This window comes from Perna viridis, chromosome 12 (assembly GCF_037379345.1).
Source record: "Perna viridis isolate PV_CMFRI_1.1 ecotype Kerala chromosome 12, ASM3737934v1, whole genome shotgun sequence".
Classification (NCBI taxonomy): domain Eukaryota; kingdom Metazoa; phylum Mollusca; class Bivalvia; order Mytilida; family Mytilidae; genus Perna; species Perna viridis.
Window position 1 is genome coordinate 3,990,781 of NC_142456.1, and position 24,414 is coordinate 4,015,194.

At 33.2% G+C, this 24,414-nt stretch overlaps 1 protein-coding gene across 1 annotated transcript; it reads left to right on the forward strand.

Annotated features, from left to right (window-relative positions):
- The first annotated feature begins 103 nt into the window (after positions 1 to 103).
- On the forward strand, positions 104 to 22,897 carry LOC148600915 (uncharacterized). The gene is made up of 12 exons (XM_088554620.1): positions 104 to 280; positions 1,252 to 1,744; positions 3,587 to 3,723; positions 4,213 to 4,276; positions 6,526 to 6,764; positions 7,110 to 7,290; positions 8,385 to 8,556; positions 9,566 to 9,666; positions 9,944 to 10,011; positions 10,491 to 10,691; positions 13,098 to 13,197; positions 17,320 to 22,897. Exons 1-12 carry the CDS (start codon positions 257 to 259, stop codon positions 19,467 to 19,469), a joined length of 3,930 nt encoding a protein of 1,309 aa, XP_088410746.1. The 5' UTR covers positions 104 to 256; the 3' UTR covers positions 19,470 to 22,897.
- Positions 22,898 to 24,414: the final 1,517 nt, after the last annotated feature.

A 24,414-nucleotide genomic window follows, 5' to 3' on the forward strand; every position in this document is an offset into this window, starting at 1 on the left:
AGAAAAGATATAACAAAATGTTACTATTAAAGAAAACTTCAGAGCCGGAAAAGTTTTTTTTTAATTTAAACCGTGATCCCCACCCGAACCGGAAATAGTCACAACTGTGTATTTTCAATGACGCCATGTTTTGCAAGGCTGTTTTCTGAAGAATACTATAATGAAGTGTATCATCGACAAATACATCTCACCGAAGTCTAAAACTGCGATTCGTTGATATTTTACGACAGCGTCAATGTTTTATTGAGTAGCAGAAATGCTAGCCAACTTTATACTCAAGGTAGAAAAAACAGATGTCACGCCATGAACAGAAGCATATCGCGCCAAAAACTTTCAAATGACCTGTGATAATTTCGTACCCTAAAACAATTTGTCCCCAAAATACAACTCGTTCGTTTCTGTTTACATTTCAAAGAACTGTATACAGCGAGCAAATTTTATTCATTTCCACTATGTCTATGGAAGCAACTGACTGTCACCTACACATGTACAATGCACAATATACAAATGTACATGTATTCACTAATTCCTTTTCATGGCTTTTGGGTTTCGCTGCTGGAGATACTGATTATTGTCAAAACAAAAAAATGTCTTCAGTGCCAAATCCCAATAGAGGTTAATTAAATTTTATTTCTCAATTAAAGATAAGCGTGTAAATCATACCAAGGATTTATATAATACTCTTTTATAAATATCTTTATTGTCAGTACATGTAAATCCTGTCATGTACAAGAAAAAATTATTGTTCACTTTTCAATTACAATGTAGGTTTTTTTAACATACATGTATGTGTAAAATGTTTCTATATGCAACAAAAAAATCATTCCAACAAAATAAAAGATAACACAGTTGTAGGAGAGACACCCTAGGTTCTACCAAATCCTCTTAAATGCCCTATACTTTTGTACATGGACATTCTGGATATTTTCTATTTGTCTGTAGACCAACAATCAGAAAAATACGAAATGTATGTCTGTCCAATGGGTCGCCAGTTAGTCTGTCAAGTAATGCATTTTAAAATTTCCAAAAACTTGTACAACCTGAAGTGGTAAACTGGTTTACCCTGTACACTTATTTCACAAAAAAAAAAAACTACATGTATTTTCTCCGTTTTTTTTTCTCTTATAACATGAGTAAAAATAAACTGCGCATGGAAATACATGTACATATATATGGTTTATGTTATGTAGATTTGTGTATTTTCAGCAGATTAACATTTCTAAACTACAGTAGTCTTTTCTGTGCTTGTAGAATGCAGTAGAGACAAATGATGAAGATAAATGGGATGATGAAAGTATTGAATCTCCTCAGCGTGCCAGAAAACGTATGGTATCTCTCTTAGAAACAAAAGCAAATGCACAAAGGCAGGAATATGAGGATGAAAGTTCCTTTGAGGATGGTGAACAAAAAAGTTCATTTATTAAAGGCTTGAACCTTACTCAAACACCAACAAGTACTCCAGAAAAAGAGAAGAAAATCCTACCCCCAAGCAAGAAAAAAAGAGGAAGACCAAAAAAAATTCCATCGCCAGTTGATCTAGATGATGTTGACCTTTCTGCACAAATCGATTCTATTATATCTGTTAATGACCCTATAAATTTGACAGTTTGTACTGACAAAGAATGTGGATGCAAGGCTGTCCATTGCCCTTTCTGTGATGTCACTCAGATTAAGCCTTCTACCTATGCTAGAATGAGAGATCATCTAGAAATGAAACATTTCAATCATGGAATTCAATTTGAAGGTAATTTTTATACACTGATTGTTTATTGTTTTCTAGGATCATTGGATTATATGAAGTAAAAGTGTAATTTAAATGAAAGCGTGCACTGCCTCTGTGATTCTGGTAACCCGACTGACCCTAATTTAATTGTGGTGTCAAAAAAGCAAAAAAAATATGGAATTTTGGCGTTTCCATCATCGATTTTTAACTAGATTCGCCTTGCTTTCCTATGTGGAGGTTCAAAATGCATAAAAAAAATTAAACAACATGGCTTTGGCTAGGACAAGTTCAGTATTCAGTGGTTCTATAAAAGAGGCAACAAAACTGGAAGGATTAGATGTCCTGCAAATCTATAAATTAAAAAAAAAAAAAACCTGCCTTAGACAGGGTAAAGACAAGGAAATACAAGCTGGTAGCCCAGACCATATTTTTGTTTAATATTTTCTTTATATTCAACTACATTTGACCCAAAAGTTTAGTAGCCCAGCTCAAAATCTAGTAGCCATGGGCTACTGGGCGAGTGCTCATTTTCATCCCTGATCTACCTGTACCAACCCTTATTTTGAAGGAGATGTTACCAGAGACAGAATTTTTTTAATGCCTTAATGGAAATAAGTCGTCTTTGTGCAATGTACAATTGTACTTTTAAGACAGTATGTATTATGGTATACCAGAGTTTACCCGTCCATTTGTCGGTCCATTATTCACAGTTACATATCTACAGCACAATGACACAGAAATGCTACTACCAAGTTTTGTGAAACTTTGGTGAATTGTTTTGTGTTTTTTTATTGATGTGAACCTTTATTCAATTTTCATTCATTTCCAATTTTTTTTTTTAATTATGAGACTTCATTCATACAAATATGGAGTAATTTTCTATTCTGACGTTAATCATAATTCAATGAAACTTGCGTGAATTTTTTGTTTGTATTGATAATTTTTTAAAATTTGATTTTATGATTTGAAATTATGGAACTTTATTCATTAAAAGGGGCTGTTTTTAGAGTGTACAGGTAACTCAATAGTGGCTGCGCCTATTTTCATGAAAGTTTGGTACATTTTTTTCTTCTGATTGACGAGAGCTCCCCTTTAATTTTCATAAATTTCTGATTTTTTCATTTTTGAGGTATGCGACTTTATTCATAAAAAAAATGGGGATTTCCCGTATATTTGCAATTTCCTGAAAATGTGGTAAGGGATTTTCTTGAAACTTTATTGTATAGTTTATTCTTCCAAATATACTGAAGAAGATGTTTTCAAAATGCTGAAATTTTTTTTCGACATTATATTTTGCCAGTGTAGTATACACATTTTTCAACAAATGGTCGACTTTCCAATAGGAACATATTGTGCACCTCTACTTGCTGACCTATTCCTTCACCCTTATACAGCTGACTTGATAGCTGATCTGACCCAAAAGAAGGAACGTTTAGCTAGATCCTTTGATCTCAATTTCTGCTATATAGGTGATGTATTAACATTCAACAAACGTAGTTTTGGGAATTTGATACATCACATCTACTGTGAAGTCAGTCTCAATCTTACACCATCAATGATCAGTGGTAAAGGAAAACTACTGACCAAACTATACGACAAATGCGATGACTTTTCATTCCATATTGCAGTGTTTGACACTACTTCATTTGCTCTGTAAAACATTTTATTTCAATTTGCAATATGCCTAGACATGTGAAAGAAGAACATCCTTAAACTATCAATGCCCTTCTTTAACCATGTATATTTTTGGCCTTTTCAGTGGCCAAAATAACAATACAGTAATCATGAATGGTGAACAGTATACTTGCTTCCCTATGATTTTATATTAGATTGATATTTCTAATGATTAGACCTGTTTTGCAGATCTGCTGATAATGAAGTGTGCCAAGACATGTGGAGGGAAAACAGTGCTACATTATCATTGCCCTTTCTGTAAAGGTGCCACTTTCATGAAGAGGACTGCTACTTTTCGTCACCTTCTGACACATGCTCAGAAAATGGTATGTTATTGTTGGAGAAACTTTGTGTCTACTTTATAATCTCTATTAGATAATTAGATTTTTACACACGTTTTGTAGGATTGTCTTGTCAGGTGGATATTGAATGTACATGTTAAATACAACTTTTCAAGAAACTTTGGACAAGTCGTAGATTTTCAAACGATAATTTTAAAAATCAAGTTCTTATTTGATGAAATTGTACCTACATGTACATAATGTAATAACCTGTTCCTATCCCTCTGCATATTTTATTTTATCTGTATACAAAAAAAAAAAAAAATGAAAACAACCCGATTTTTTTCTTTATTGTGGCCTTCACCTGGCTGAATTAAAACAAATTAAAGAGTAAAAGAAATTCTGTAAGTACTACAACTGCATGTAGTTTTAATTGGAATTTTCCCATCTGAGCATGGATTATTGTTTAAAGTGGTAAAGATGAACTATTAAACAGTGAATTTTGAAAACACGATATAATTTTGTTCTCTACAGGGAAAAGGAGCTTCAGTGATCAAATTGCCTGATTTAAAGTTACCATTATCTGTCTTTATAAATGGTAAGAGTAGATTGTTATCTCCAGGAGAATATAGCATTACTCTGTAGAAAACTCAAAATGATCTGATTTCTACAAGTATATTCTAAGGTCACTATAGCAGTAGAAACTGTAGTATAATTTATGGTTGAAGTTCAGAATATATCTTTAATTTTCTAAGTATTAAAAGTTAAGCTTGTATACAGTCGCCAATCCAGGTGATGAATACATGTAATTGCAGTTTCTTGAATGTACTACAGGTACATGTACATGTATTTTCATGGTGATCAAATACAGGGAAAAAACCATACCTTGAGATAATGAAAAACGATAGCATGTTTATTATTTTCAGTGTACACTGCAACTTAAAGTGTTTCTGATTCAATACAGACTTTGGGCTGGTAGTACTTATTTTTGGTAATATTTTTAAATAGAGGTTAAATATAAAGGATGGTTACCTCAGCCAGCATGGTCCAGGAGTCAGTACTCATTTCTGATCCTTTTTTTAGGGGGGATATGCATCTTTTTTTTTATTTGAAATTGAGAAATTTTAATATGCAAAGCCATGAATTTGTAGTTGAAATGATTAGTTTTATAGAGGGTTTCAAGAAAAAGATATGTCATCAACAATTAAGGTAGATGATAACTAATATTTCTAGTAGATAAATTTTCCTATTTTTTTTCTTGCAGTATTAAAAACTGTAACTCCCTTCACATTTCAAAAGAACATTTTCCCGCCAATTATCTCCCCCTTGAAAGAATTTTCCTGCCAATTATCTTTCCACGGGCTGACCATTTATGCCAATATTTTACCTGTCGCTATCGCTCAGGGTAAAATTATGTGGCATAAACAGTCACCTCGTTGTAAAACAACGATGAAATGGAGTTTCCGCGATTTATTTCTTAATTAATCAGTGTAAATTTGAACAAAAAGACCTTTGACTATTAATTGGGAAACTGTCCTCAGGGAAAACAGCCTGATTTCAGAGGTTAGTTAAGGCAAACAACATCACTGGTAATGAATATTCAAACCTTAGGCAAATACTGTATTAAAGGTTATATGTTTAGTAGAGGACAAAGCTATTAGCTGAAGGAGACTTATTATTAGATACTGTGTATGCCACCTACTTTAAGCTTGGTGTTTTCTTAGGTCATAGTATTCCTGGAATGACTTGCCTGTGGACTGAGTTGACTCATGTTTTTGCACAATTAGAACTACTTGGTCATGTTGGCATCATTTAAATGTACTAAGAAAGGCTTAGTAGCCAAATTTTTTAATCAGACACTCAGAGGTTTATACATATAGGTAACTTTTTTGTGGTTGGTTACATTCACAGATTCTGTCAAGTGAATATATTTGCAGGTATTAACTTTCGCTGTTTCAAAAAAATTAGAAGGGTTTTATTGCGTAAAGTAGCACTCCACACAAGAATCACGCAAAATGGGATTCATGGTTGGAAAGCCTACATATTTTTATTTTTGATATTTTGTTTACAATGTCATAGTAAACAGAAAGTAACATCATGTTTTTCATATAACCCTTGTTCATAGGAGGAAAAATTATATAGAATGTACTATAGAATTCAAAATTAAGGGAGATAACTCTGTAAATGATACTAAACTACAAATAAAAAAACCTATTGGGTATTCCGTGTGGATTAACTCCTAAGAGCAGATAGATTAGAATGAATAATTATACATTTTGATCATATAGACCTATAAAGCAGCTTAATAACAAAAATAAAAATATGTAGCCGTTTTTTTAGTTGTATCACTTTTTTTTAGAAATTGAATGATTCTTAAAAAGACTGCTACTTAAAATTCGATTTGACGGGTACATGTACTATTTTTCACGGTTGTCTCTCGACTACAAAAATAGTCAAAGTTAGTACCAATACATTTACAGTAAATATGTTTTGTTTACTTTTATGAGGACTTGATTTTTTAGAAATATCTTCTATGCAGTGTTCTCTAAGGATTAAGGTACATTGTTTAAGGTCAAATACTCATAAGCCAAAACAAGTTGTACTATTGTGAAAGTACTATTATTCTTAGGGTACCAATTTTCTTGGTTTTCGTGGGCAGACCAAACCACAAAATTTTGTTACCAACAAAAAGGAGAATCCCATTGATGTGTATACTGAAAACCTCAAAGCAACAACTTCAAATATCCATGAAATTGTGTTTCTGCCCTAATCCACGAAAATTGGTATCCACGAATTAAACTACTTTCACAGTATGTACGGTTATTTATACTGCACTTTACATTTCAGGTCAAGAAGTGAAGCTGTGTAAGAAGATATGTGGTGATGTAAAGGACCCCCACTACCATTGTCCAAAATGTCATCGTCAGCAGGAGGATCGGAAGTCAATTATCTGCCATATGTGGAGGTGTCAGACGGACAGTGTGAAAAATGACAGTCCTTACACATCTACCTATAGACCAGTTAATATTGAATTTCTGAAGAAAGCTTATCAGCCGAATCCTTCAGTAAAAACTAAAATACCAAAGGTTAGAAATGTTACTTCTGATAGTGTTCAGATTATATAAGCAACCTTTTATGGGCATGATTAGAAATTTAGAGCTGAAGTATGATACATTATACTGTTTTTATGTGTTTTTCATCTTTATCAGTTGTCATCTTAATTTTTTAACTTTTTGGTAGTTGAGGTCCCCATCAGTCTTTTTTTAGACTTTCAATTTTGATAATGGCCCAGCAAACTTATCATGATATATATCCAGTCGTTCTTCGGTTAAAAGTCATAGAAATCTGTATAATGCTCTGTTATCACAAAAGAATAAATCTGCCAAAAATTGAAGTTTAGATAGATCTGTTTACACTATATATTATTGTAGCCACATGTATCGATCGTCAGAAGCCTATCAGATCTCCCACATGATAAATGTCAGGAAGATAAATGTTGTGGGAAGAAGATACACTGTGCTCTATGCTACAAAGACAGATTTAGTCCATGCTTTCCCCAGAAGTTAAAGAGGCATTACTACTGCCATTGGAGAAGAAGAATTCCATTTAAAGGTACAATTACAGAGAACATTCAATTTTCATCTATATGCATCTGTTCATCATAATTTTTTTCTTTCATATTATATATTCGGCTCTATTAACTGAACATACATTTACTTATGAGTGGTATATTGTAATCACCTTGCTTATCCATCACACATTTCACCTGTCTGTTCAAACCTTTTCATAATCATCTCAGCTTCCAGCTTCCAGTCATTGGATTGATTTCAAATTTGGTGTGTGGCTTTATATAAATGAAATATAGACTGTAGGTGATTTTGGGTGCTGCCTAATATCAGATTCCTGTATCAACTTCATGTTGTTTTTTTTTTTGTTACAGTCCTAGGAAGGATGAAATATTTCATTTTATCAGCAACTTTATTGTTTTTTTCCATTGTTGAAAATAACAGCAATTTTCGATGAAAAAGTTACAATGTTCCTTAAATCAATTGTGTGGTCACATGTCTGCATGAATAAAGTCAGTTTTAAATTTCTAAAAACTACAACACCTCACCACATTGGGTTCACTGCAATATTGTCTGTCTAGATGTCAAAACTGCTGGCATTTTATATGCTATGTGACATGAATGTTGATTTTTAGAAGAAGTTTTTGTGATATACTTATGAGGGTGTAGGGACTCCAACATGTGTCATACCTGGACAATTGCATACACCTGTAGTCTACTTAATGCTAAAAGCCTATTTATTGTACAACTGTTTCAAATGTAATTGCTTTGATATGATACCATCAGATATAGAAAGACCATTATGAGCATAGGCTTTAAATCAATTATTTTCTCTTCTAAAGATGTACCCCATGCAGCGAAGTTGGGGAGGGTATAAATTTGACATATCCTTTCTGCCAGTCTGTCCATTAGTCTTCTATTTGTCACTATAACTCTCTCAAATGAACAGAATTTCACAAAACTCATTATGTACTAAGAAGATATGTTGTTTTGCATATAACAAGGTAATTTTGATCCCTCAAAAAAATTGTTGTCCCTTTGACTTCGGTTTCAGAACTACAATGTACATAAATGCTTAACTTCTCTCAATCTACTGAACTTCCTTTGTAGTAAGGACACAATATGTATTTTTTTCTTCAGGGTATTGGGTTCTACCTTGTTACCTGGATTGTCAGGTGAAAGAGAAGGATAGTAACATGTCACAGATTATTTGTCACTTTCATTGTCCTATCTGTGGGAGTACCAGAAGGAGGAGAGAGTATTTCTATAATCATTTAGAAATCTGTCAAGGTGGTAACAAACCTTATCCAAGGTACATAGCAACGGGGAAAAATTATCATTGACTCCTGTCTGAACTGATCCAATTTTGGAATAAAGAATTCGTTTGGTTTTACAAATGATGTATGATTGGACTTTTTTGCATTATTCCTCTGTAACTAAGAAATTGCAAAAAATAAAATTGTAAAATATAAAAAATATCAGTTTATGTTTAATAAGTAGCTGGATGTTTAATGATGAGTTTCCCAATATGTGCTACAGAACCTATGAATTACATGACGATTGACAAAATAAAATTGACAATTTGGACATCAAATCAGATTTTGTTCTGAAAAAATTACCAATTGTACAGTAGGTGATTAGATTGCACTGATTCAAAATGCATCAAAAGTAACATTAAGGTTTAAAATTTATACTGGTTTGAGTTTAGACATGATTCATTGTACATGTACATGTATATTAACATGTAAGTGATACCAAAGGCAGCATGCACTAAACTCTATCATGGTCAAGTAACTTTAACATTGCCTACTACATACATGTAATACTTGAGATTAAATGCCTTTGAATTGCCTATGAGTCAGGGTTTATTCTTACAGGATAGTTATTTCCCTTTTTATGACATTTCAGAACTATTTTGATTAGGTATTGTTATTAAGAGTACTGTACAATGATACATGATGAGCCACATGTTTCTTAAAACCTATCTGAAACATTTAAATATGTTTGTGTATCTGTATTTTGGCTGATTGAGAATTTGTTTCTCCAATGAACTTTGTAGAAAATTACAAAAATATAAAAATGGTGGCAGAGAATTGATTAAAGAAATTTAATCACTACTTGGTGGTTCAAAAGTCACATGCTTATAGATATTTATCTTGCTGAAAATGAGGGAATAAAGGATTGTTGGTACAATATTTTATTCACACCTTAAAAAAGACGGTCTGTATAATATTTTTTTTGTTATATATTTGATAGTTTTTAACTATGTCACCAAATGTTTTTCAATAAAAAATTATAAAAATTTTTGTGTTATTTTCCAGACCTATTGGTGCATCTAGCTTAGATTTTAAATTTGAAGAAGTTGATCCTTTGATGGATGAAGAACTCAATGATACACTTCTGGAAAACAGTGAAGATTTTGGTTGGTATTCTATCAATTAAAGCAATGCTGTTTTAAGTTTTCTTACTTCATGAAATGAAAACTTAACATACTTTAAAGAGATTGTTGTCTTGACATATTCACCACATCCATTTTTGTACTATTTTTAATGTATTTTTTTGGTCAGGAAAATAAATTTTAACTAATCTGCTGGTTTATAATGTTTCTGAGCCATTGTGTCATTTCATGTGCTTTGGTAATTATGTAAGTGATTGTGTCTTCAGATATGTCTGTACCATATTTACTATGTATTTTTCAGGAAATGAATTTGAACAAAGTATGGAGCAGTCTGATGTTGAAGAAGAAGTTGACATGGAAAATATGGCAGTATGCATAATTAAAGCTCAAAATATTGTTTTACTATTAAATTCCTTAGTGAACTTATTTTTTTTTCAGTTGTTAAAGGATTACAGCTTTATTTGATTTTCAATGCTCTCTGATTTTTATATCCCCACTCAATGAGTGGTTAGTATATTGAAATTTCCTTGTCCATCCATCCGAATTTCATTGCAATTTAATGTATTTCCACTCCCAATGGAGGATTGCTTGAAAAGAATTAATTTTTGATTTACATGACAAACCATACCTGTCAACATTGTTCATTATACCATGCATGTCAAGCAGTCTACAGAGCAATGATTCAGTAACCCCTTATATGATTCAGGGAGGATTTTTCCTGCTTTTTCAAATCTGGATTTTACCATTACAATTTTTTCTTACTGTATGTTTACTTCTGATTTTGCCAATTTCTGCTTAGTTTGAAGACCTTGTAAAATTACCGCTGATGATTTTTTTGGCTTTTTCAGATCTTTGGAAATGTCACTGCACAAATTACTCGACAGCTGTTGTCACTCACAAAATCTGTTGGTGTATTTGACATAATATTCCATGAGGTAGCTGAGAACACTGGGACTAAATATTTAGTATCCCCGGGAACTATCTGTCAAGTCCACTGCCTGCAAGGAACCATGCAAAATGTCAACAAAGCAATGGAGATGATACAAATGGTATACTTTTAATCTATAGAAGACAACAAGATCAATATGTTAATTATACAGAGTTACAATGTATCTCTTTATAATTTGATATGACCATTTTTACGGTTAGAAAAGATGCAGTTGCTTTTATTTTATCTTGGATACAATATTGTCCTATCTCCTGACCAATAAACAAAGTCATGAACTTTGAACCACACCCCTGTTAACCAGACTACTTTACCAATAGTCCTGTGTGTATTGGAATAAATTAATATGAATTTATCGTAGTTTTTGCCAAAATATAAATTTATAAGGAATGTAACTATACTCTGCGTCACACAAATAACATACTGTTAAAATTTGAATAAAAATATTTTCTACGACTTTATTGACACCTACCGTTGTTTAAATTGTCTTAAATGACTTGCTCATTTGTTTAGCCAAACGGCTTCTCCCTAAACAAGTCGCTTATTAGCTTAAATCATGCGTAACAAATCCTTACGGAAAAATCCCATACTAATATCCGCTATGTTGGTTTCTATGGGACGATTTGTTTACAAACGAAGTTCATAAGTTCCCGTCGAACTCCGGTGACAATCGTCTGCTTGATCAACTTCTCAGTATAGTACGTTGTTCATGTAAAATAAATCTGAGATATCCGAAATAATGCCGAAATGCATTCTGGGTTCTTCGGTTTTCGGACAAACCATTTAAACGTAAACAACATCTCCTAGCAACCCGATCACTGTAAACATGGCCGACTTTTTACAATGTAAATATTGGCACTGAGAATTAAAATCTGACCGGAATTTAACGATTCAATGTTTAGGGAGAAGCCGTTTGGCTAAACGAATGAGCAAGTCATTTAAGACAATTTAAACGACGGTAGGTGTCAATAAAGTCGTAGAAAATATTTTTATTCAAATTTTAACAGTATGTTATTTATGTGACGCCGAGTATAATATCTGTATTATCTTGTATAAAGAACTTTGTGTCAAATTTTGCATAACATAAACCACTTCACAGTTTATTTTGCATAAATTGAACAAAAGTTCTTTATACAAGAAGATATATTCAGATATTAGTTACATTCCTTAAATATCTTGATAAATGCTGAAATTTTACATTGATCATATAAAGCAAAACTCATGTTCAAAAATCTTGAGAGAAGAAGCTTAGGGCCATCTTTGCTAAAATGTCAAAACACCAACATTTGCTCTCGAAGCCAAGCAACATGGTCTAAGGGAGATAAGTCAGAAAACATTTGATTGATTAAGGCATTTTAATTTTTAAAATTAAATTGTCTTACTTAATGAGAAAAAGTCCAATCTAAACAAAATTTTTTGAAAGCAACAATTCACGAAACCACCACATTTCTTGTACATTGACAAAATTTTCGGCATGTAGTAGAGATTTTAAGTTTGTTTTACCAGAAAGCAGTAATTTAAGAAATTATTGTAATATTTTTTTCTGTGAAGAATCGAACTCAGTTTTATGCATGTGATGCAGGTGTGGACCACATACATTGAAGGGATTTAAAAAAGATTGAAGAAAATATTGCAATCATTCCTTATAGGTTCATTTTCCTTTCAAAATTAAACATGTAAACCAACAAACATTACATGACAATCACTTGGTAAACAATGGCTGTCTATGAGATGATGAAAGTTGAAGTCTCCTTTAAAAGTGTACTTGTTGTAATTTACTTTACAATGATTGTTAGGTGAAAAAAAAGTTGATAGGTAAAACATATACCATAAAGCAAGTTGTAAAAGTTGATAGGTAAAACATATACCATGAAGCAAGTTGTAAAAGTTGATAGGTAAAACATATACCATGAAGCAAGTTGTAAAAGTTGATAGGTAAAACATATACCATAAAGCAAGTTGATAGGTAAAACATATACCATAAAGCAAGTTGTAAAAGTTGATAGGTAAAACATATACCATAAAGCAAGTTGTAAAAGTTGATAGGTAAAACATATACCATAAAGCAAGTTGTAAAAGTTGATAGGTAAAACATATACCATAAAGCAAGTTGTAAAAGTTGATAGGTAAAACATATACCATAAAGCAAGTTGTAAAAGGTACCAAAATAATTGAAATGAAGGTATCCATAAAGGATGAAAATTGACCTAAATCATAGAAAAAAACTCAAAACAAATAACAATGAACTTAAAAAAATGACAACCACAGGACTACAGATTCTTATCTTGGAACAGTGACATCAAATTTATGGCAGGGTTAAACACAAACTAGTGTTCAGTCCTCTCTGTCACTTGTGGTAGTGGTGAGTAAATAGAACAATAAAACAAACTATACTGTAATGTCTCTTTTTATGTATATTCAGCAAAAGTATAATGTTAAGCTTACATGTATATGTAGTATGCAGGGAATTTATTCTGAATGATAGATCATCCATTCTTTCTATTTTTAGCGCTTGTCTATTGGTAAAGGTAAAAATAATAGTTCGTCGGAAATAGAAACAGACCAAGAAGCATCCAAGAAAAAAGCAGTTGAAATCTCTACTCAAGAAGGTACAATAAGTTTCTCCACTCAAGAAGTTACAATAAGTTTCCCTGCCAAAGAAGTTACAATAAGTTTCTCCACCCAGAAGGTACAATAAGTTTCTCTACCCAAGAAGGTACAATAAGTTTCTCTACCCAGAAGTTACAATAAATAAGTTTCTCTACCCAAGAAGGTACAATAAGTTTCTCCACCCAGAAGGTACAATAAGTTTCTCCACCCAGAAGGTACAATAAGTTTCTCTGCCAAAGAAGGTACAATAAGTTTCTCCACTCAAGGAGGTACAATAAGTTTCTCCACTCAAGGAGGTACAATAAGTTTCTCCACCCAGAAGGTACAATAAGTTTCTCTGCCAAAGAAGGTACAATAAGTTTCTCCACTCAAGGAGGTACAATAAGTTTCTCCACCCAGAAGGTACAATAAGTTTCTCCACCCAGAAGGTACAATAAGTTTCTCTGCCAAAGAAGGTACAATAAGTTTCTCCACTCAAGGAGGTACAATAAGTTTCTCCACTCAAGGAGGTACAATAAGTTTCTCTACCCAAGAAGGTACAATAAGTTTCTCTGCCAAAGAAGTTACAATAAGTTTCTCCACTCAAGGAGGTACAATAAGTTTCTCCACTCAAGGAGGTACAATAAGTTTCTCCACTCAAGGAGGTACAATAAGTTTCTCCACTCAAGGAGGTACAATAAGTTTCTCTACCCAAGAAGGTACAATAAGTTTCTCCACCCAGAAGGTACAATAAGTTTCTCTGCCAAAGAAGGTACAATAAGTTTCTCCACTCAAGGAGGTACAATAAGTTTCTCCACCCAGAAGGTACAATAAGTTTCTCCACCCAGAAGGTACAATAAGTTTCTCTGCCAAAGAAGGTACAATAAGTTTCTCCACTCAAGGAGGTACAATAAGTTTCTCCACTCAAGGAGGTACAATAAGTTTCTCTACCCAAGAAGGTACAATAAGTTTCTCCACCCAGAAGGTACAATAAGTTTCTCTGCCAAAGAAGTTACAATAAGTTTCTCCACTCAAGGAGGTACAATAAGTTTCTCCACTCAAGGAGGTACAATAAGTTTCTCCACTCAAGGAGGTACAATAAGTTTCTCTACTCAAGAAGGTACAATAAGTTTCTCCACTCAAGGAGGTACAATAAGTTTCTTTACTCGAGGAGGTACAATAAGTTTCTCCACCCAGAAGGTACAATAAGTTTCTCTGCCAAAGAAGGTACAATAAGTTTCTCCACCCAGAAGGTACAATAAGTTTCTCCACTCAAGGAGGTACAATAAGTTTCTCTACCCAAGAAGTTACAATAAGTTTCTCCACTCAAGGAGGTACAATAAGTTTCTCCACTCAAGGAGGTACAATAAGTTTCTCCACTCAAGGAAGTTACAATAAGTTTCTTTACTCAAGAAGGTACAATAAGTTTCTCCACCCAGAAGGTACAATAAGTTTTTCTGCCAAAGAAGTTACAATAAGTTTCTCCACTCAAGGAGGTACAATAAGTTTCTCTACTCAAGGAGGTACAATAAGTTTCCCCACTCAAGGAGGTACAATAAGTTTCCCCACTCAAGGAAGTTACAATAAGTTTCCCCACTCAAGAAGGTACAATAAGTTTCTCCACCCAGAAGGTACAATAAGTTTCTCTGCCAAAGAAGGTACAATAAGTTTCTCCACTCAAGGAGGTACAATAAGTTTCTCCACCCAGAAGGTACAATAAGTTTCTCCACCCAGAAGGTACAATAAGTTTCTCTGCCAAAGAAGGTACAATAAGTTTCTCCACTCAAGGAGGTACAATAAGTTTCTCCACCCAGAAGGTACAATAAGTTTCTCCACCCAGAAGGTACAATAAGTTTCTCTGCCAAAGAAGGTACAATAAGTTTCTCCACTCAAGGAAGTTACAATAAGTTTCTTTACTCAAGAAGGTACAATAAGTTTCTCCACCCAGAAGGTACAATAAGTTTCTCTGCCAAAGAAGTTACAATAAGTTTCTCCACTCAAGGAGGTAAAATAAGTTTCTCCACTCAAGGAGGTACAATAAGTTTCTCCACTCAAGGAGGTACAATAAGTTTCTCCACTCAAGGAGGTACAATAAGTTTCTCTACTCAAGAAGGTACAATAAGTTTCCCCACTCAAGGAGGTACAATAAGTTTCTTTACTCGAGGAGGTACAATAAGTTTCTCCACCCAGAAGGTACAATAAGTTTCTCTGCCAAAGAAGTTACAATAAGTTTCTCCACTCAAGGAGGTAAAATAAGTTTCTCTACTCAAGAAGGTACAATAAGTTTCTTTACTCGAGGAGGTACAATAAGTTTCTCCACCCAGAAGGTACAATAAGTTTCTCTGCCAAAGAAGGTACAATAAGTTTCTCCACTCAAGGAGGTACAATAAGTTTCTCCACTCAAGGAGGTAAAATAAGTTTCTCTACTCAAGAAGGTACAATAAGTTTCTCCACCCAGAAGGTACAATAAGTTTCTCCACTCAAGGAGGTACAATAAGTTTCTCTACCCAAGAAGTTACAATAAGTTTCTCCACTCAAGGAGGTACAATAAGTTTCTCCACTCAAGGAGGTACAATAAGTTTCTCCACTCAAGGAAGTTACAATAAGTTTCTTTACTCAAGAAGGTACAATAAGTTTCTCCACCCAGAAGGTACAATAAGTTTCTCTGCCAAAGAAGTTACAATAAGTTTCTCCACTCAAGGAGGTACAATAAGTTTCTCTACTCAAGGAGGTACAATAAGTTTCCCCACTCAAGGAGGTACAATAAGTTTCCCCACTCAAGGAAGTTACAATAAGTTTCCCCACTCAAGAAGGTACAATAAGTTTCTCCACCCAGAAGGTACAATAAGTTTCTCTACCCAAGAAGGTACAATAAGTTTCTCCACCCAGAAGGTACAATACGTTTCTCCACCCAGAAGGTACAATAAGTTTCTCTGCCAAAGAAGGTACAATAAGTTTCTCCACTCAAGGAGGTACAATAAGTTTCTCTACTCAAGAAGGTACAATAAGTTTCTCCACCCAGAAGGTACAATAAGTTTCTCCACTCAAGGAGGTACAATAAGTTTCTTTCCTCAAGGAGGTACAATAAGTTTCCCCACTCAAGGAGGTACAATAAGTTTCCCCACTCAAGAAGTTACAATAAGTTTCTCCACTCAAGGAGGTACAATAAGTTTATGTTGTAAGTTTGTTTTCTAGGCTTATCTTATATAAAGTGTTAAAATCCAAAAAAAAGATTCTATACAGGAAACAGAGATGCTACAAGAACACAATTCAAACAACCAAAATTTCTCCTTTATAATTAAAGGAAAAAAGCCTGTGTTTCTCGAACTATGATTTCTCAAACATTGGAACTGACTAGTTAGTTAGCCTTGTAATAAATCTTAGAGAATAACCCTCACCGACCTGAACTGGTCAGTCATTTTGTAAGCTCGGATAATAATAGGTGTGAAAAACTGAAACTTTATCATTAATCAAAGTGTCATTTTAGGTAATTACAGGTAAAATTTATGTCATTATTCATTAAGTAGTTTTAAATTAATATATAGTACTGATTGAAGTGGTCATGATGAAAGTTAAGTGAAAACAAATTTTTGACCCACGAAATCTAAAGGTTTTTAAAAGCAAACCCAGTATTTTCAATGTCTACAAATTACCATATCCTTCTGAAAGTGAATGGAAATGATCTGAAAACTTACAAAACTCTGTGAAGTAAACAACAATTAACTCAAACTCAACAAAATAATTCCAGAAATAACTCCAAAAACTCAAACACATTTCAATAGTCCCATGTTCAAGCTACCTACGTTTGACTAAATACATAAAAATTAGCTTACTTTGGTTCCAATAGGTGCAACTTCTTATATTGAGATATGGGCAATTGAAATTTTAGCGGGAAAAGGATTTTTGGTTTAGTAGTTCTGTCAAACTATAAATTTTAATGACCAAATTACTTAGTATACAAAGCCAAAAATAGATATCCAAAAATAAAATGTACCAACATATATATGTAATATGTCACACATGTTTAAGTGATTTTATCTGACATTGCCATAATAAAAAAAAACAGTGCATTTCAAAGTTCCTGTGTTCTAGTTTTAACCTTTTATTCTTTAAATAATTTCAGTTTTAATTTTTCCTTTCAGGTATACCAGAGGAAACAAACCTTGATAAAACAAGTAAACAGAGTGAACAGGCAACCAGATCAAGTACTCGCAAAAGACCTGGTTCAAAGGTGACGCCAGTGCCTGCTAAAAAAATAAAAGAAGAACCAAAAGATGTTGAAGAGACTCCAGTTCGGAAGTACTCAACACGAGGCATAAAAATGAACTTTGCCAGTCTATCGACAGGAGGAGGAAAAACAAAATCTGATGTCCCTGCCAAAAGTGATGCAAAAACACCAGGGAAAGATAATTTGGATAAGAGCACCACCAAGGGGAAAGGAAAAGGGAAGAAGGATTCCAATGTCGAGGAAGAAATAATGATCATCACTGATAAGAATGAAAAGTTTAAGCTTAAATTGCCGTCAGATATGGTGGCAACTATAAAAGAGAAACTTGAATCTAATCAAGGTGAAAAAATCAGCAATATGGTTGACGTCGATGATCAGGAAGATGATATTGGTGAGGAGAATTTTGACGAAGACAACAGAAGTTTTGATGGTGCTTTCCATGACTCCAAAGGTCAGCCTATAACATCTGGTAGTATTGAGTATTACGTGAGGAAGTATAAAATGAGTACCAGTGCCATTATACCGGAAGTAACCATGAATTATGGGAATTCAACTAAAAAGAGAAAAAACAGCAATGGTGCACCTAGAAGAGTATGTCGAGTACAGAACAAGTATCGTTGCTCAAAATGTGACTTTGTCTGCTCTGATTTCAATGAATGCACCAAGCATTTGAAAGAGGTTCATGAAGCAGTTCAAAAATACAGATGTGATGTTTGCGAAAGACATTTTGAGAAGGAGTCCTACTTACGGATGCATCTAGATGCAAAGCATGGTCCACATTTAGAGATGAAGGAATATAAATGTGATCTTTGTGACAGAGTCTATACTTCTCACTACAACTATCAAAAACACACTGATCGGCACACTGACAGGAAATTTAGAAGATATGCTTGTCGCAATTGTGATTTTGTTGGTGAAGATAGGATTGACTTGGAGTCTCACGTCAAAGAGAAGCATTTTATTGATGAAGCAATTTGCTCTGAGTGTGGAAAGTTTTTCAAGAGTATTGTCTCACTAACACAACACATGGACAATGTTCATAGGAGAAAGAATGAAGTAGCCTGTCCTCATTGTCCAAAAATATTTGCGAATCCCCGGTATTTACGACTGCACATGGATGTTCATACAGGTGAGAAAAAACATGAATGCCCAATTTGTGGCCAGAAGTTCAGGAAGAAGGGAAATATGGTTGCTCATGAACAAACCCATTTAGATAAAGAGGAAAGAAGCTACCGCTATATTTGCAGCGTGTGTGGTCTTAAATGCCTCAACAAGGGTGTACTCCTACAGCATATGAATAAACACACTGGTGAGCGACCCTATTCATGTGACATTTGTAAAAAGACCTTTTCGTTCATTTCGGCAATGAAAAAGCACAAGGTTTTTTGTCATTCTACTGAAAATCCATTTGAATGTCAGATCTGCGACAAGAGGTTTAAAGCTCAACGACTTTTGGATGAGCACATGATTGTTCATACTGGTATAAGTGATCATCAGTGTGATGTCTGCAAGAAGGTTTTTACGACAGCAGGCAGCTTAAAAAACCACAAAAAAATTTGTAAAGGCCTTGTGTCGTTGACACCAACACCCACCAAAATTATTGTCTATAACCCACCAAATATCAGCACTAATACAACATCTTTACTAGCTTCTGGCCAAGATCAGCAGAACATTGAAAATGTCATCAAGTTCCACCTACAAAATCAAGGTTCTGAGAATTTGGCTGAAAATGAGACAGTTATTATTGAATCAGGTTACACAGCTCAGCAGGTAGGAGAGACGTTCCAAGTTACCCAAAGCCAACAGGAAGTTGCTGTCGATAGCATCCAGCAGACCCAAACAGAGACGGAGGAAACAGCAGCAGCCAGCGATGTCCAGGTGTACATGTGTAGTGAGTGTAATATGGCTTTTAATGATTACACAGTGGCAGAACAGCATGTGTTACAGGGTCATGAAACAACCACAACTGTTGACCAAACAGATGGCATAGCAGAACAGAAAGAGGAGACTATGATGATTGTAGATTCTGCTGAAGAGTCTGTGAACCTGTTATTGAATCAATAAGTGTCCATTGTACAATTATACATGTGAGGAGACTTTATCTGTTACAGAATCTGTGAACAAAAAATCTTCATTGATAAGGGTCAATTTTACAAGTGAAGAGACTGTTCAACTGTTATTGAATCAGTAGGATGACAAGTTTTGTTTTATTGAGTGTACATATACAATGTATATAGATGTACATGTATAAAATGCCCGTAAATCGGTAATTGAGATAAATTTTACCCAAATTTACAGACTTCAGAACAGAATTTTACTCCAAAACAGTCACCATTTTGTGCAATACATAGACTGCATCAATTAAAAAGTATGAAGAAACTAGTCCTATTAGAAATCCTTTTTATCATTGATTTACCGCAGGCTAGCCATTAATGTACATTAATTTACCTCAAACAGTAACTAAATTGAGATGCTGCATAATGGACATACTGTTAAACTGCAAAGCGTCTACTAATTTGTAACTTAATCAGTTAGTTGACAAATTTTTGGCAATTGTACATACATGTACATGCATAAACATTAACCTCCATGTTTTGGTAGAATATTATTGATGTAAATATTTTTTTGGTCTTTTCTTTATTGTGTACATGAACTGATAAAGAAAATTATTATTGTGTTGTAGTACATATAGGTAGAGAAATTAATTTAATTTTCTTTTGTACAAACTTGCTTCATTTAAAATTGAAAAAGTTACTGCAGTTTCTGTAATCACTAAAACAATTACTGCAGTTTCTGTAATCACCAAAAGTAAAACCACTGGAAATGTTGAAGAAATATACAAATTATCATCATGGAATTTTGTCTTTGAACAAAGATGGGAAGAATACAGATTTCTGTCTGTCTGTTGGATTGTTACATGTTGGGTTAACTTTTGTGTAGCATTATTTTTTAAGTTTAAACAATATTTTATTCAGTATAAGGCTGAATAGGACCAGGTAGCAGGCAATGCTTATATGAGACCTCTCCAAATATATGAGGTACAATATTTACATTCAATAAGCATTATAGTATAAACTGTAATGTACGTGGTATGTAAATGTATATAACTATCATGGCTACTGTTGAAAAATATGTAAGACACATTGGTTGACATATTTTTTGAGTTTTGACATGTATTTATATTCATATATCAAGAGAGGATTAATAGATATATGACTGTATGTTATAATTTAACCACAGAATAACACTAGTTTACAAATTATTACAGTCCATAATTATGTTTCATTGTTTAATGATTTTATTCCAATACAATATTAGTCTTAAATTTATTTTTAAAAAAGGATTTTTTTTACAGATATTAAATAGTCACAGCAATAATGAGAATACCTGTAAGTGTTTGTACTGTAAGTTGATAAATTATTGGTTGCAGTTATTATTATCATTGTCATCTCAGTCTAAAATGTACTTTTAAAACTTTTCATGACTTCAGGCAAAGTTCTGTTGTGTTAAACAATTCAGTAATGTGATATTTTATTACTGCAACTTTAAGTCACCCAAATTTTTCTCAATATTAAAAACATTCTGACCTTACAGCATTTGATTTGCTTGTTATATTTTATATTTGTTGTTTTGTTGTCTTTATAGTTTCAATTGTTACTAATTTATGATAATTATGATGCATACAACACCAGTTCTGTAAAAGTATAACAATGTATGAATTTTTATGGTTGCTTATTATACCCCTACTCCAAAAGTGAGGGGATATATTGTTTTATTTTTTTCTGTCATGGTTTTTTTTTTCAGCAACTTGAAATTTTTACACATTTTTCTTGTAGATATACTATTTGGTAGGGTCCATTTTTGAAAATTCTTGCCAACAACTTCCTGTTAACCAAGGACTTTGTTTATTTTCCTTATATTGTGATTGAAAGTAGGGATATCACTAGTGAGACAATGCTCAGATTTGTTGTGTTCACTTTATTTTGCGAAATGAGAGTCTTTTCTTGTACGTTATTTTCTTCCAAAGTTTAAGAAAGAATAAACATTTTATTGTTTACATTTTAAATAAATTATTGAATTTTTGTGGGGGGATGGGGGGACTATGGATTCCAAATTTCCAAATTTTCCAAGTTTCCAAATTTTCGAGAGAAAAATAATTTGTCACCAGCAGTGTGAAAAATAAATGTGTGATTTACTATCAGCTTTTTGTAGTTTTGACTATATATTTATAGAAAATAGATTGGTTATCATATAAAGCAAGACAAAAATTTGAAAAAAATGAAAATGATATTGTTGCTTCCTAAAGTAAGTAGATTTGCATTTGTTTTTTTCGTTGATATTAAAGATCAGCCTTTTATAATCATTCAGGTTGTAAGTATTTTTTTACTTTAGTAAGGTATATTTTAAAATGGTAATAAACAAGCTGCATGACTAATTTTGCATGTGGTCATTATTTTGGATAAGACTTGTACTTCATTGTGCTGACTGTTCTCAGTCTAGGTCAGAGCCTACTATTTATATTATGTGGGTTCTTACCCTTCTCAGTTACTATGATTTGTGATGATAGAGCACTCAGGCAAATGTGCCACACGTGATAGTCATGTGATTATATTATTCTCATGTCTTAATTTTGGCTTGAAATCATATGATAATCATGTGAGAATTATATGTAAACTGAAACTTATAAACGGAGGAGTTATTGCCCTTGCTCTTCACTCAAATGTGGAATGGTAAAAAATTCCTGAGAAACTCCAAAAAATATTAAAAAAAATATTTGGATGAAATTTTATTGTACATAATTTGTTTTAATTGTAAGTTGTGTTGAGTTATGAAATTAGTTATTGTTGTACATTTATATTTGTTTTAAAATCATGAACATTTTTGATAAAAACAACAAAACATGAGAGTAATTAACCTTTCTGATAAGAGTAATACCAGTTGTCATCAGAAACTTGATTAGATAAAAGTTAGTGTAATGTTTGCTTTAGTGTTACATTTTGAGTGTAACCAGTTACCCTACCCAGTACCAGTTAGTGTAATATTTGTTTTAGTGTTACATTTTGAGTGTAACCAGTTACCCTACCCAGTACCAGTTAGTGTAATATTTGTTTTAGTGTTACATTTTGAGTGTAACCAGTTACCCTACCCAGTATCTGAATCTTTTCCTGTTAGTGGCACATCACAGAAAACAAGTTAATTTGATGGAATATTATGTAGTGTTCAAAACAGTTTAGTTGAAAGTGCAGTACATTTCCTAAAATCTACTAAATTCTTAACTATTAAATTTGATTTAAATAAATCATCAAGTTTTCTCTTTGCTAAGCTATTGTAGTATTGAGACAATACACTAAAAAGAATGCTGACCAAATTTAAAATTCATTGTGTTTTTAGATATCATCTTTGTTATTGTTCAATTTTTTTTTGGAAAAGATGAATATGTACAGTATGTATATGACATGCTAATGCTATAATAAACACTATGGTTATGCGTCTTTCCTTGGTTCTATAATTTATTAACGGTTTTGATACTTTGATTACCTCCCTTTGTTCACTCTACATGCGAAGCTTGCAAACGGAAGGTTATTCTTTTCAAATCAAAGGTCTTACAAAGAGAATTTTTAGTCGAACCTTCAATAAGACTAACATGTACTAGATTCCAGTCATTTGTTCAACAAAGGAAGCCCCGAGTCACCGTTCGAATGAAAATTTGAGTCATTATCTCACTTTTTTTGTTAACAACCTATGTTCATTTTTCGATACAAAATATAATTAATATATATAAAATATATATATACAATAATTTTTCTATAAAATATTTAACACCCAATGAATTTGATACAACATTTCAGTGGCTTACCAAACTTAAAAAAGGGCATCGGGCGTTTGAACATCTGCATTTGAAGCAACTCAAATCTTTTGTTTTAGTGCAAAACTTTGGCAAAAATAAACATGAGCGTATTTTTCTCGAGACCGATCCTTAAGTTATTCTTGACTAAACTGAATGAAAAAAATCAGAATCCCGTATGAATTGTCTGACAACTGGTTTTACCGAATTGACACTTAATCATTGTCTCCCAAAAAGCTTGTCCAACGTAAATATTTGGTTCAAAGGTCGTTTTAGATATGATTATCACTTTCTGTCGGACAGTTGACTAGACGTGCTTACCACTTTAGGACAATCAGTTGGATTAGACAGGATTCAAATTGGCGAGATCGATCAGTTGATTGTACTAAAAAGGGAGTGTATATTCCCTGTTGTCAAGATTACCACTTTCTATTGATCAGTGGATTTAACAGGGTTACCTTTTTGGTCTATCAGTTGGATTAAATAGGTCAACCACTCTCAGACAATCAGATTACTTCGTACAGTCAATCAGACAGCATTAATTCTTACGAACGACCAGTTTTACCACTTTCAATCGATCAGTAGTACCACTTTCCATGGATTTATTCGCTACATAGACTTATCCTAGCATATAGATGTTTTCTTCACTGCCGAGCAAAAAAGGGTATATATACATGTACAAAGTTACATTTACAGTGTATGTACCTGTATGTCGTTTACCGCGATCTATCTCCATTAAATAAAAAAGAAATCTCACCTCACACGGCTCTCATGCATAGATAAATAACCCATTTACATTTCACACTGTATTTAAATTTAAAGTGTCAAACCATCATCAAATCGTTTAACCTCAAATAGCAGGATATACGCGTTGGTCATTCTGTTTTAAATTACGAACCGTAAGTAAACCGTAAAATAACTCCAAATATCCATTTCATATTCCAATTTATAAATACAATACGATATTTTCATGGGTCATTTACGGAAAGTCACCCACAGCGTTGGTCACAACTGCTTGTAAATTGATCGCTCCATGGAAGAAAAATTAATATGCTTTAGCATGGTCGATTAAGAAAATGCGGACAATAGAGACATAAACCGGTTATTAGGTGCGATCATAACATCACAAACCGACTGTAACTTAAACGTTACATGACGATTTTA